Genomic DNA, 14,690 nt, shown 5'->3' with positions numbered 1-14,690 from the left:
TAAGAATATTATAGTATTGAAAATAGATCTTTTGCTATGAAAACATAAAAAACGTCATCATAAATGGTCCTCCATGGGAACACTTGAACACCTAATTGCCATAATGAGCATAGGCACTGTTGAACACTTATCAGGAAAGAGTCTTAGAATCAAAAGTTGATAGACGAAAGTATCCAGATGTAAATTTAGGATAAATAGAATAAAATATAATAACATGATCAAATTTACAATTTAGTTTCTATAAAAAATAAATACATAGGGTTATTAACGACTCTTGGTTACAAGAGATAAAGATAAGGTTTTGAGACTTGGCTATTCACAATTTTACACACTTATTTACAATCTAAAAATACCATATAAATACATCAGTATATTGAGCCCTAAGGTTAAATCTAAATTCAATGTTTGAAAACTCCGGGTGTTAAAGCCGGCGCTGGATCCCATTTGTCAAGCCCTTCCACTTCCAAAACTTCGTGATTCTTTTTACGGACCACCTCTTTCTCCTTGTAAGATATGCTTTGAATGAAAAAAATGCATACAAAAGTTATATCCACTGACTAAAACGTTTTCAAGTTTTGCAAAAGAGAATAAAACGTTCGAATTTGCAGAGAAGATAGCTGATGCAAATCGAATATTTTCTTTTATAATGGTGGAAGCAGGTGGAAGGTACGTAACTAAATAAAAAAAATCTAAATTTAACACGTTCGCTACAAGCTACGAGTATTCTCGTGGTAGATGGGTCAAAATACCGGTAGTACGTTAAAGAGCCATAACTTTTGATATAGAACCTATTGCTTGGTTTTTTTATTGCATTTTTGTAAAAATCTACGTCGATTGGTATATATTTGAAGGTCACTCAGGCCACAGGAGCCTCTGAAAGTCAAACTTTCGATAAAATTCTAAGATGTCGAAATTTCGATTTCTGAAAAAGGCTCGGCAGAGAACATGCTAACGTAACAAAACGAGAGTTTCCAAACCTTTTATGTTGTGGAAGTGGTTGCAGAGGAATGAAAGTATCTGTCACGATTTTATTGGACCGGCTGTGAAAAATTGAAAAAGAAGAAAATGAAACGGAACCTGTCTCCAGGTCCTCAAACAATCATGCGGCGTTGGCAATAGTTTTGTAAGATAATCATTTTGATGAAGTTCATTTTTTTCATTGGCTAGAAAAGTTTAATGGGCGCCGAATATGCTTATCTGATAATTCCGAAGGCGGATTGGCGGCTGCCTAGTCTAAAGGTCTAAAGGGGCGGGAAAAATTCCCATCGGAGAGGAATGATAGTCGGCCTATGATGTGCTAAGTCCCAGTCAAGCTCAACGGCCCTTGTGGATTCCTTGTGAAAATATTTTGGTTGGACTCGCCAATTCCCTAAAACAAGAGCTGAGATTCAGGCCTCTCGCTGCAAAATCTTTCGATACGGTCAGGCGAAATCCGTAATATAAACCTTCCAGATGCTGAAAATCACCCCAACCTTCAGAAAATTTCTACATTGAGTGCCAGATAAGAAGGGCACGAGCTTCAAGTACGACGAAGAAACTAAAAAAATCAACTGAATATAAAAATTAAGTGAATTGACCGGACTCTACCTAAAATTAACAGCGGGTAGCGTTGAACCTTCTTTATGGAATCCTTTCGAAAATTCAGGCACTGCATAACTTTTGTCTCCTGCTGTAAGGCTATCGACTCCGCCACGAGGGTCAGGAACTAGATTACCGAGTACGAAAAGGAAGAAATTAAGAACAACTATCATAAAATAATAATGCGTACCTTGATGGATTTGTAAATCATATGAAAATTTTAATTACTGTGATTAAAATCCTTCGATTTTGTCGTGTTTTTGTGTTCTTTTGATTATAAAAAATGCATGCACTTTCAACCGTTTTAAGATTTGATAAGTCCATTTCAATGGTTAGTTAGGGAATAATTTATGCTAGATTAAAGGTTTAAGAAGGCACCAAAACATTTTTTAGGGGTCGAAGCATTTTTTGAAAAGGAAGGAAGTTAGGGGCAGAAACCCCTAAACACACTATCTAATCAAAACGTACCTTTTGATCTATTCCCAATGGTGCTTTCGACGCTTATCTCATTGATCGATTGGACGTTCCCTTGGCGTTTACCATTGATGATACAACGTTTGCCATTTCTTGATCCGTCTCTGTAATAAGCCCATTCTTCCAGACTTTGTTCATTCTTATCTAATACAATGATTGAGGAAATACTATAAGGTCAATGACCCTTGGCAAATTCATCAAGTTCAGTTTTATTAGCTATGATAATGGATGGTTTCCCACGGTGGTTAGTTAATTGAAAAATTCTGACGTGTTGAAAGTGTAACTTAAGGGCTCATTTTAAGTGACAGGGTCATAAAATATTTCAACTTAACATCTGCTAATTTTGAAATTGAAAAGTTTTACGCCTGATTTTTTGTGAATGAACACAAATAAGATGAGGAATAGTAAGAAAAACTTGACAGGGATTAAGGACAAATGAAACAAAGAAGAGAGTATTTGGGATACTCACGAAGGAATGGTCTCATCCCCTGGCGAAGAACAGGTTCATCATTTGGATAAATCACATTGTCTTGTTTGATACACCTCAAACTTGATGTCCAATCAGGTCCAGGTGGCCTGAAGGAAAATGAGAAATTCAAAATTTTTACTGTTTGATTGAAATTATATTTGTATTTGTTTGAATAGCTTACTTCTTATTTTTAGTGTGAAAAATAGTTATTGCGTTTTGTAATTCCCATTTTGACCCACTTCTACCTTATTAAGGAAACTAATTTGGACCCAAACCATATTTGCACAAAATTAAAATTAAAGATGATACCACACCAAAAATAGTTCTTCCCAAAATTTACATAATAACTAGCTTACAACACTATTACTTTACATTACTAGCTGAAAAAGCTCTTACTAAAATTAAATTAAAATTTAATTTAATTAAAATCGTGCAAGTTCCCTTGGGGTAGTTATTAGCTATGTAAAAAGTGACACCAGTATAGGACCTTTTTAAAATTCTCTAGTTCTTCAACTCTAGTTCTTCAAGAAAACTGGTTGTTCAGAGTAATTGAGAATTCAAAAAAAAGAAATAATGACAATGAGCACCTTGATTTTGCTGTCACAGTATTAGAATTTGTTGCAACATTGTGGCCGTGTGCTTTCCAGTCTTTTTCACCAATGGATTTGGATCCAAAAGTAGATGACATTTTATTTCATTTTCAATTCTTAATTTGTTTTCACTGACAATCAGAATAAAGAAGATTATATAAAGTGTAAGATTTCCAACCAACATTTTATTAATATATGATGATCATCATACAAGGGTAGCTATTGCACTTTTCAAATCTTAGTTTTCTATTATATGGAGCAATTTTCATGTTTTCTCAAATGGGGATGGAGAATAGTGCTTCAAACAAACAGCTAGGCCAAATCTCATTATATTGCTGTAAAGGTGCAACCTAGAGAGAGAGGATCTAAAATTATAATCTTCGAGCAAAAACCTTAGTTTTGAGCTTCCATGTAAACTACATAATAAATAACTAAAATAAAGTGCCGAGGCTTTGTTTCGAGGCTTTTTTTCGAAATTGGATAAAACTATAACCACAACAGTACAAAATTTTTAACTTCTGTATTTTGTAAATTAATTCTACCAAATAATTTAGATATCTTAACACACTGTTTTTTACACTTTACACAATCCTTATTTACAAAAAATGCTGATAAAAAAATGACATAAAAACACAAAAAACCATACTAAAAATTCTGTTAAAAAAAGAAAAATGCAAAATTGAAAATTTCGAAGAAGTCATCAGACATCAATAGAAATGAACCTATAAACTATCCTTTTAAAAAGGCATCATAACTGGTCAAAATATATTGAAAATGCTATAACCATTGTTAGTGTAAAACTTTCGAAAAGATTTCTGTAAAATGATACCCATTTTTGATGGCAATACTATCTGACATTTGAGGTTGAAAATATTTTTGACATTTGTTTTACTGAGGAGTGTTTACACCATTTGATTTAAAAGTTTTTCCACTTCAGGTTTAAAACCCTTGAACCATGTATTTGTGTTTTTCCAATTATCCAACTTGAATTGATTTTTCTCCAACTCCAACAATATCAAAGCAAGATAATAATCAGCAATAGATTGTTTTGATGTCAAAGACTTTTTATTGTCAACATTAAAATAACTTTTCTCAAGGTTATCTAGATGAGATGAAGTTGATTTGAAGCCATGTTCAATTAATAAAGCATTGTCACTATCCAAGTCCAGTTTGCATATGTTTGCGCCATCTTTTTTCGGAAAAACATAATCCCTCAGTGCTGATCTATAGAAAACAGTTTACATCACTTTTAAAGTTACCACCCCTTGTGAATATTTGCCATCATGAATTGAATTTTATGAAGTACGCTAGAAGTTTAACCTGTTGTAATCTTTCAGAGTATCAAAAAATATCACTACTTGAAATATATTTGTAAAAGTATCATTAGTGGGTATACCTTGAAAACGATCCAGCAAGCCAAAACAATAGGGAATTTATCTGGCTTTTTTCTTCAGAAGTATCTCCACACAAAGAGTTCTTGTTGCCCGTTTTTTCAGCCAAATGCGAGATCACAGTGAAGCTGAAAATTCAATAAAAATAGGTAATGGTACTTGGAATTGAAATGGATCAGACTTTGTTGTTTTCACCTTATATCCATTTTGCATCAGTTGTAAGAATTTCATGAGGGAGTTTTAGTAAAATTTTAAAAATTTGGTTACTGGAAGCGAATGGTATGTGAAGATTTTAGCTAGCAAATTTAAAAACGTGAAAAAAGACAATACTTATCTGGTAAAATTAATTCAATTTAAAATAAATATGTACGTAATGATAAAAGTTAATCTTACTCTCCCCATATTTGTGCCTCTCCATCAATTAGATAAGGAAATATTTTCAGTGGGTTATCATTACTTGCAGTTTGATCAACTTTAATGACTTCAATAGGGTTGTTGGTCTAAAAAAATTTTTAATATGTATTGCAAGTTTTAGTCACTATATAAACTCATCCCAAAAATATTTAAAATCAAGTTTCCTGTACTTCCGAGCATTTATTAGATTTTTATAATTTCTGGCTTTTTAATGATAAGCCTATTTATTTCAGAAAATCAAAATTTCATGAGCATTTGGTTAAAAAACTTTCTTTAGTCTGATTGATGATTCGATAATAGTGGTAATGAGTTATTCAATAAACCATTCACGGTGGAAAATATGAGATATTAAAATAGTAAAGTAGAGCGGCAAGTAGAGAGCTGGGAGCAGAGCTTTGTAGTTCTTGCACTGTTACTGTTACGGTTGTTTCGGCGAACAACCCTTTTTAGCTGGCGAGTGCTTATGATGATGAATTTGTAAAGGTACACTCCCTGTTACGAAGTAGAGTAACAGGTCGAAGCAGGTATGTGATCATTTTTAGTAGCTTACTGAAGAGAAAGAATACTTATAAATATCTAATATTATTTTGAATATTATTTAATATTATTTGGAAACGATGTTGTAATCAGTTTTATTGATGAAATCCTTTCATGTGTCTAGCTTAAAAAAATCTAGAGGAATTATTTCTAAAAACAAGCAGTAATAGTGAAAGTGACTTTGAAAAAATCACCAAACTCTTTGTCTAAAAAAATCAAAACATTCAAAAAATAAAAAACAATTGAAAAAGGTGTGCCTGCTAGCAAAAATAGAATATGTCTGACACTGGAATGTCTTCCCTTTTATAATTTTTGTTCAATATTCTAACTTGCATTTGAGTTACCGCAACTTAGCAAGTTGCCAAAAAGGAATAATCTACCACTATAATGAGCCACCATAGTGGGAAGGTAAGCAATATAATATTAAGCAGACCTCTATAGGAAGTATATCTATAGAGGTCTGCGATTCTGACTACTGTTACATTTGTTTTGAAATTTTGTTGCTTTGGTTGGTCAGGCATTTGATGGCTTTCAGGTTTTTCCCTCCACTGATGCAAGTTACTCTTAGGTTCCAAATAAACGGGGGGGTTCGAATAAACGGGGGGGTTGGAAAATTTTCTAGATTTTAATAAACGGGGGGGACCTAATTGCCGGGGGGGTTGGAAATCGTACTTCTGAGACCCAAAAATAAGGTAAAAATAGGCTAAAATCAGGCTATTTAGAGCAAAATAAGAGGCCTTCCCCTTGACAGCTGAAAATATTCTTAGAGATTAATAAACGGGGGGGTCCTAATAAGGTCCGGGGGGTTGGAAAATTTTCGAAAAATTAACAAGCGGGGGGGCCCGTTTATTTGGAACCTAAGAGTACCCGTTACCCGATAGTTGTTTGGGAGAACGCAATGGTCTATTACATAACTAATTACTCCACAATTAAGTGGATGCAAGTAAAACAAGCGCGAAATAAAAAAGCTGCAGAAAATACCTGTAAATAAATTTGGTTAAAATTAGCACGCTAATTCTCCCGCCCAAATTAGCATGTGAATCTATCTTCCCGTGTGTCGTTCTATAAAGTATTAGCTTGAGTATTTGGGTTTTATTTCCGTAATATGGAGCAGCTAATTTCTGGCCTAAATTGGTGGAGTATATAATTAATATGAAGAACTGAGTCACTAGGGACGTTGCGTTCTCCCAAAAGACTACCGTAGACTCGTCTAACCTCAACATACGTCTTGTTATCTCGACATGTACGCTGGTCTTTAAAACAAAAAATCAAACATAAACAAATACATACCAAAGTTGTATCAGTAAATTGTACTCTCCCTATCACGTTACAGATTGTTGATACATGAGAAATGTGAACTGTTATGTTTGAAAGGAAAACTTTAACAATATAGTCATCACTAAAAACTCATTACCATGCTTTCAACAAAGATATCCAAATCAAAACAACATTTTGCATGCGAGGATCTTTTTAGTAAACCTTTTTACCATGAACTGAAAATATCAAAAGGAGCCTGGTTTCCTTTTGAATTTAATGTGACCGCCGTACTGCCAACAAACTCGGCCCTGCCATCACTGCGATTGAAATGAAAATAGGGAGTCGTTTGTGCTTGCAGCTCTTAGCGTCTAGAATGTGTGTTTGTGATAAATAAGGATGGGAAACCAGGCCGACTAAGTGCGCTAATTATTTTTATCATGTGACTTGAAGCGTAATATAGTTGTAAAATCTTAATGATGGACACAAGAACATTTGCATGCGTTTCATGTGTTGTGCAAAATTGCTTCTCTCATTTGGTTGTTTTTTTAATTGAAAGAATTGCAATGTTAACTGAACTTCTTGTTTGATAGATGAACTTGTTCGATGAGAATAATTCCAAGAACTTCATTGAAGGTTTGTTTTAATAAAAAGACGCATGTCGAGGTTAAACTAATTTCACTGTAACTCATCTTGTCCCTAGCACTAGGCAACAGCTGTGTTGTAAAAGACAAATCAATTATTATACATGACCTTATCATTGGTGCATTCTCCCAAACAACTACTGTCAACGACTCTAACTTGGGACGATTGGTCAAATCTTGGGGCGGTTGATTTCTGGACTGTATTTTCACTTACTGCAGTTAGGGAAACCATCCAGGATCCTGCCATTCTTTAAGCCAGCAAAAACTAAATGACACTTGTAAACTTAAGTTTCTTACCATTTTCCATCGAAAACAACCAAAAACATTGCTACTTTCCAAAGGCGGAAACCAAAACAAATTATCTTCCAAGATTATGGCGCCCTTTTAGATCTATTGTTAAGGCCATCGAAAATGGTGGAAAGATTTGCGGATAGACAAAGGCGCCCGCTGCTTTGAGGGTGGTAACGCCAAAATGCCCAATATGATCTTCCAACAGAATGCAAGTTAGTTGCTGCGCGAGTTACATCATGCACTCCACCGCAGCGCACAACGAAGCGTGTTTCAATGAATATCATTTATAAGAATATCTTATGAGCTTACCTTCAGTAAACTTTGAGTGCTTCATAGAAAATGAAGAAGGTAAGAGGATAAAAAATGCGCTGGATGATTTTCATTGTAACAGTTTGGTCAATCATTGCTGAAAGTTTGAAAAAGTTTTCCAACACAAAAAAAATTTCAGCTAATTAAAAGCACAGTGTGCTTATACTTACTATGTTTGCTACATTGCTAGGCTAAAAAAAAGTGCGAAAAGACACGAACGCCATTTTTTAATGAGTGATGTTATGATTTTTTTGATTGCACCTGCGTACAGGAGCTCGCCAAATGTTCCTAGCTGTACTGTTTAAATCTCTTTGACAACAAGTTTATTTTGATACTTCAACGTCAAGTTTATCAATCAAACTTTCACAACCAAATGTATTTTTAAAGCATTTTAACAGAAGAACAGACTTTTTTATGTAAAAATACAAAAATGAAAAGGTTTAATAGCTAACATAAAGATATAAAAAATTAGAATAGGTAATTTTATATAATTTTAAATTAGATTTATTAGATTAAAATTCCTAACAATTTAAAAAAGTTCAAAAATAGTACATTAATAAAAAGTGCGTTAAAAATAGTACACTGATCAGCACTGATAGAATTAGGAGAATTAGGAGGGTCACATGAGAAATGAAATTTAAATTGGCCTGCACTCCAAATCCCGTAATCTTGATAGGGAATTTAAGCATAGACTGTCACAGACTGAATTTGAAAGAGCTTCTACCGTGAAGTCGGGTAACTTGCATCAGTGGAGGCTGACTTGCATAGCCATAACTGACCAACCAAAGCAGCAAAATTTAAAAACAAATTAACTACGCAGATCCGCTCGCAGTTCTAATCTACCATTTTTGTTTTGATTTAACTTTGTATTTTAATGACCAGCCAGGTCATTCATTTGAGGGCAATACATGTTAGCCTCCACTGATACAAGTTACCTGATCTCACGGTATGTGACAGTTTTTGAAAATCTCAAAAAACTGATTTTTGTCCTGCTCTTGCGGGACTTTAGCGTAAGTGCTTGCATGAGCATTGAGTACACAAAGTGTCCAAATATATTGTGAAGTCGGGTAACTTAAATCCGTGGAGGGAAACTTGCATAGCCATATATCATCATCAAACGACTGACCAATTTGATCAAAGCAGCAAATAAAATTTCAAAACAAATGAGTATGCAGCTTTGTTAGCAGCTGTACTCTATCATTTTTATTCTTATATAACTTTGTATTTTAATGACCGGCCAGGTCATTCATTTAAGTGAGGGTTATGCATGTTAGCCTCCACTGATGCAAGTTACCCGACTTCATTGTACGGTTTCCCGTAAACTTTTATATGAGCAATTAGGGCTATACTGCTATAATGTGTGGTTATGTTAATTGAATGACTTTGGAGGTTCAGTGAAATGGTGGCGGAATTGCCATCCCATGTTTGTCAGGGCGAAGGCTTCTTCATAAAGACGAAAGACATGTATATATTTTTCGGATCCGGCATGCGGGAATAATGTCAGGACCTGCAGGCGACCTGGTAGGGTTGGGTATGGGTGTGGTTTGGGTGTGGTTACGTATCAGATTGGCTAGGAATTGGGTTATTATCAGTTAGGGTTAGAGCTGGAGCTCGAAACAAGCACTCTTTTGTGATTTTCTCTTAATACAGTCTGGTCTGCAGTTTGTACAATATAAATAGCACAAGTGTTTCAACCGGTATTCCAACGAAGCCATATTTTGGTTTGTACAGAAATTTCGCCCGCTCAAATCTAAACAACAAAATGGTCAATCTCACCAAAGCAAAACATTGCGGCCACGGCATTTCCCTGGATAAAAATTCTGGTCACGTGACCATCTGTGATTTTAGACCAATGAAAATGCTTCATTTCCCCGGATTAAAGTTGTGTCTACACTAACACGCGAGAAATAGCTAGAAAACGAGAGAAAAAACCGGGGGTCAAATTAAATATTTCTTCCTTCTTGCGGCAAACATAAAAGACTTTAAGAGGCCATTTATTTAAGAAAGGGGTGTTATATCATAAATGAATTATGTAAGTAAGTGATATTTTAAGTAACAAGCTCATTAACAATTTTATTTTGAAGTTTGTTTTTAAAAACAGAACCCCCGTGCTATAAGATAATCTCATTTTCTTAACTTATGGACCCATTTGGAAGTCTTTGTAATACAGATCATTTGGCAGTGTAGTTGCAGCCTATACAAGAATTGGAATCTAAAGTCTGAAGTCGTAACTCCTTGTCAGTGACCCCCGCAGAGAAGTTTTTAGTTGGCAGACACTGACTTTAGGTTGGTTTGGAAATCGTTTTATTTTGAAATGTAATCTTCACTTTAGATGAATACTTTTATTTATTTGGATTCATGAAAGGTTCAAGGTTTGATTACTTTTTATTTCAAATTATTTCATTGATTTATTGAGCTGCAATAGCTGAATGAAAAACGAAGATTTTTGATAGTTATCATCGTGGGCTTGGCCGCCATTTTGAATTTCGATTTTTTTTTCTCCTGTACTCGGCAATTTAGAGGTTGTTTGTAATACGCGATTTGGCTTACGCGTAACACTTGTGATATAGCCGTCAGAAACACTTTCCTGGCATGGATCCGTGGCCCAGTGGATAAGGCAATGGGTTTCAAGACATTGGAACTTTGCATTTAGTGGGTTCGAATCCCACCGGTGGCAATCTGTAGGTAAGTCATTCAGTAAAAGTTAGAAAACATACCGTGAGATTGGGTAACTTGCATCAGTGGAGGCTAACATGCATAGCCCTCAAATAAAAGACCTGGCTAGTCATTAAAATACAACTACGCAGCTCCGCTCGCAGCTCTACTCTACGATTTTTGTTTTGATTTAACTTTGTATTTTAATGACCAGCCAGGTCTTTCATTTGAGGGCTATGCATGTTAGCCTCCACTGATGCAAGTTACCCAATCTCACGGTAGAAAATACCGTCAACTGCTCCAACTTGGGACTATCTGACGCAACATGGGACAGCCATTCCACAACCATTTCACCGAACCTCCAAAGTCATTTGATTTGAGTTTAATGAACCGCGTATTAAAAAATACACGATTTCCCTTTCGCACCGAGTAGGCTTTTAAATCGAAATATGACAAAAATCCGTAGTGGAACACGCGCAAGTGTCTGGAACGAAGAAGACCAAATTAGTGGCAAAATGATGGAGCGTTTGACGTCACTCGCGTGGCAATTTACACATTCGCTATTTGTTAATCCCATTGGGCGGTGGGCGGTAGGCGGTGGGCGGTAGAATAAAAACATACCTGATCAACACAACCAAACCTTCTGTCTTGCGTTTACTCTTTCCTTCCCAACAACTTTTGTTTTTGCTTATGTAGGTTTTAAAATCCACAAGTAATGAACCTCTTATAGCTTTATCTGAATAAATCTGGTTGAAAACCTTTTGTCAGGTTTCATTCCGTACGTTTTTTATCCACGTTGTGAACCGGTTTCCCCGATTTCCCGATAATTAAAAATTGGAACTTTCCCGTGGGAGCGATTGGGCGTACCGCCATCGCGAAATATTTTTCGTGAAAATTTACCGTATTCTAACGCTAATATAATCTAGATAGGAAAAAAATATTAAATTTGATCTAATTTCAAGATAAAAAGAACTATCTACAAATTATTATTATTAACGGGCGTTGAATCGACATTGACATATTTAATGATGTCATAATCAATGCCGTGCATATTTTGTCAGCGCCGTGATATTTTGTCAACATCCTTTTCATTGGATAAAAACCACTAAAATATACAAGATAAGTAAACATAAATTTATCGCCCGCGAGCACGGCTTAGCTAAGCGCACCTCTCTTAAATCTCTTATTCATTATCTAAGAATTGAAGCGGGCAAAGATTAACGCGCGGCTGATAGCGGACGAAGGTTTTTTTGAAGATATTTTCAGTTATAATCCAAGGTAGAACAAACTAAACATAGAAAGGGAGTATTTTTTAGTGCTCTATGAGATGATCGGTATTTTTTTTGAATTCTATGTTTAGATTTTTCTACCCAGCCTCGTTGCTATGTACGCGCGCCCTGTTGCTAAGACCTTTGCTTGAAATCGAAAGCGAAACCAAGATTATTTAGCGCACACTGCCGTTTGCGTAATATCGATAAAGTGAAATGAGGTCCTGACTGTGTCAAAGAGATTTAACAGTAAGTGAAAATACAGGTCAGATATCAACAAGTCCCATGTTGCAACCACTTGTCCCAAGTTGGAGCAGTTGACGGTAACTCACAAAGAACCAGAAAGTCAGAAAAACTACGAACAAGAGACTGGAAAGTACGAAATAAACCAGCTGCGCTGGAAGGTCAGCCCAATAAGCTTAAAACGATTAGAAGGACGTACAATCAAGAAACCTAATTCGATGTTAAAGCCAAAGAGGTTTAAAAGCTCATTTTGGTTGAACTTCAAAAAAGTTTAAAACAAAGTTGAATTTGTCCAAAGCAGACAGAGATGTTATAGATTATTTCATCCCCTTGGAATTTCACATAAATCTTTTCGTTAGAATGTCTTAAACCTGTTCTTTATTCTCTGAGAAAGTATCCGAGGCTGCCGCTTTAAAATATGTTCACTGCGGCTTTCGTCACTTTTGTTCATTTTTGGCATGAGTAAATCACTACAAGCGCACTCTTAAAATCGAAATTATAAGAGGAACTTGAGCGAAAACCCATTTTTTAAGCCAAAAAATGGCTTAAATTTACGCACGTTTCACTGCATGTTTCACCCGTCAAACTCTCATACCAGTCGAAACTACAAACCCTGAAAGGCCTTGTAGAATCTCTCTCAAAAGACTACAATCGCATTATGAATTTTTGGCAAAATTGGGAATTGAAAATTTTTCCCATTTTCGCCCTGAAAATAAAAGTAAATTACCCGTAAATTAGTAAATTTGGGAACCTGTCAGATTTCTTCAGAGCCTCAAAAAGGAACCCTGACAAACGGCACGTCCTGTACCCAATTTTCCCTAAATGCATCCCCCGGGACACGGTTAGCTAATCACTTAAAAAAGATAGTCAATTGATTCAGATTGATTTAAATGGCGTGTTGAACCTAGTAGTCCCCCCCCAGTATAATGTGAATGAATAGGGGCATTTTATATTGAGGAAGCTGCTTAGGAAATTCCGTCCAGTTTCGATAACTCAATCAAAAGTTATGACGATTCTAAGTTTATGTTACGCCACACTTTGACGTTCCTTTCTTACACACAAAAACTCTCCACCTCAATACCAATCATAAAAAACTTTCTTTTATACTTTTATTTACAATGCAATAGCTTCTTTCAATTTATTGAATAAACCGAGGAATAAACAAAAAAAATCATCTTTCACTTTCTTCTTTTTAATTATAGTGTTCTTTTATTATTATGCGCAAACATTTTAATGAAGTTATGTGTTTCTTTTCTCTTCCAAGAAAAAATATTTTTTCGCGCCAAAGTTTCCCTGATAACTTGTTTTCCGAAAATAATCCGAAATCGGAATCAAACTTGAAAGTCTTGACGACGACCTCCGGGAAAAAAAAATGTGAAAGGGATTTGAAGGGTCACCGGGGCTGACCAATAAGTCGAGATCTGTCTTTCATCTTTATGAAGAAGCCACGACCGTTTGTCAGATAGTCCCCCCAGTGCATGACTCTGCCGGCGCACCGTACAGTCCGGTGTTTTTGTCTGGTGTCAAAAGTATCCTTTCGCTACACCGGACGGAGCGGACGTGGCAAGTCTGGTGTTAAATGCCGGGAGCTCTTGACACCAGACATGCGTCGGAAAAAATTAACGCGCACCGGACACATCAGACTTCTATAAGTCCGGTGTTGGGGTTGTCCGGTGGTAAAAAGTATTCTTATCCGACACCGGACATCCACTATGTCCGGTGCCGTCGAGTCCGGTTCGCCGGCAGGGTCGCTCGTGATAGTGGTGCGTGTGGCTAACTAAGGCGGATCTCTAAAAATTGTTTGGTTCCCGTCATCCGACCGACCCTGATTTTTACTCTGAAGTTAGAGTCGGAGAGTCGGAGACCCCTTTTGCCACTTATTCTGGATTCCTAATTGTCAACCTCTGCGCGCTCAGTGTTTACAAGTTTTCAAATCGAAATAGCGAGCGCGGCGCGCCAGCGGAAAGTGAACCAAAAACCAGTTTATCCATGATTTCCCGATTTTTTAACCCGATTTCATTATTCGGACTTTCGTGGAAGCAGACCACGCTCGCGAAGCATCACTTTCTAATAAAATCAAGATGTTGCGTGATGATTATGGGGCTCTCACAATGCAGGTACTTTCAATGAACAAAGATGGTATTTATGTACAAAAAAATATTTTCGACCGACCGACAGACCGACCCACTTTTTAAAGTCGAAATGACGGGAACCAAACAATTTTTAAAGATCCGCCTAAACTGCTAAATGAATTTTTCATCAAAAGAATGTTTAAAACTTACGATTATTTTATACAACCAAGTAACTGACGAGGAAATCTCTCCCTGCTTTACAAAGACTTTAGCCATTGTAACTTCAATTTTGAGAGTAATAAACCAAAATGAATAGCAAGGATTTCTCTTGCTTCTGCAGTGTGGCTTCCCTTGGCTGGAAATAAACAAACATGGCTGCCGAAAATTATCTTATGACGTAATGGGTTGGCTCTATAGCGTCCGCAAAAGTGGTATGGGCGTGAAAATTTCTGAATTGGCGGCTTGTGAATCTTGCTCGTATTTTCGATATTTTGCAAGATT

At 36.1% G+C, this 14,690-nt stretch overlaps 2 protein-coding genes across 2 annotated transcripts; both read right to left on the bottom strand.

The window, feature by feature from the left end:
* Nucleotides 1-200: 200 nt before the first annotated feature.
* On the bottom strand, nt 201-3,209 carry LOC136805352 (spermatogenesis-associated serine-rich protein 1-like). The gene is made up of 6 exons (XM_067061939.1): nt 3,109-3,209; nt 2,522-2,628; nt 2,047-2,196; nt 1,588-1,705; nt 978-1,040; nt 201-516 (listed from the first exon to the last, which is right to left on the bottom strand). The coding sequence occupies exons 1-6, from the start codon at nt 3,207-3,209 to the stop codon at nt 399-401; spliced, it is 657 nt and encodes a 218-aa protein (XP_066918040.1). The 3' UTR covers nt 201-398.
* Nucleotides 3,210-3,615: 406 nt separating this feature from the next.
* Nucleotides 3,616-14,569, bottom strand: LOC136805277 (uncharacterized). Its single transcript, XM_067061853.1, has 4 exons — nt 14,400-14,569; nt 4,896-5,002; nt 4,508-4,630; nt 3,616-4,335 (listed from the first exon to the last, which is right to left on the bottom strand). Exons 1-4 carry the CDS (start codon nt 14,463-14,465, stop codon nt 4,014-4,016), a joined length of 618 nt encoding a protein of 205 aa, XP_066917954.1. The 5' UTR covers nt 14,466-14,569; the 3' UTR covers nt 3,616-4,013.
* Nucleotides 14,570-14,690: the final 121 nt, after the last annotated feature.

The sequence above is a fragment of the Clytia hemisphaerica genome, unplaced genomic scaffold (genome assembly GCF_902728285.1).
Source record: "Clytia hemisphaerica strain Z4C2 unplaced genomic scaffold, Clytia hemisphaerica genome assembly, whole genome shotgun sequence".
In the NCBI taxonomy this organism is placed as follows: Eukaryota; Metazoa; Cnidaria; class Hydrozoa; order Leptothecata; family Clytiidae; genus Clytia; species Clytia hemisphaerica.
Note: the sequence above shows the minus strand (reverse complement) of the source record. Positions and strands in the feature narration are given on the sequence as shown.

Bases quoted from the DNA above. Each gene is read 5' to 3' on its own strand.
- LOC136805352 (XM_067061939.1), bottom strand. From the start codon at position 3,209: ATGTCATCTACTTTTGGATCCAAATCCATTGGTGAAAAAGACTGGAAA. The intron at 2,197-2,521 runs GTGAGTATCCCA...TCATTGTATTAG, and splicing joins GGGGATGAGACCATTCCTTC to ATAAGAATGAACAAAGTCTG. The intron at 1,041-1,587 runs GTAGAGTCCGGT...AATTTTTCACAG, and splicing joins CTACCCGCTGTTAATTTTAG to CCGGTCCAATAAAATCGTGA.
- LOC136805277 (XM_067061853.1), bottom strand. From the start codon at position 14,465: ATGGCTAAAGTCTTTGTAAAGCAGGGAGAGATTTCCTCGTCAGTTACT. The intron at 5,003-14,399 runs GTAAGTTTTAAA...AAATTTTTTTAG, and splicing joins CTTGGTTGTATAAAATAATC to ACCAACAACCCTATTGAAGT. The intron at 4,336-4,507 runs GTATACCCACTA...TGTTTTCTATAG, and splicing joins CTTGCTGGATCGTTTTCAAG to ATCAGCACTGAGGGATTATG.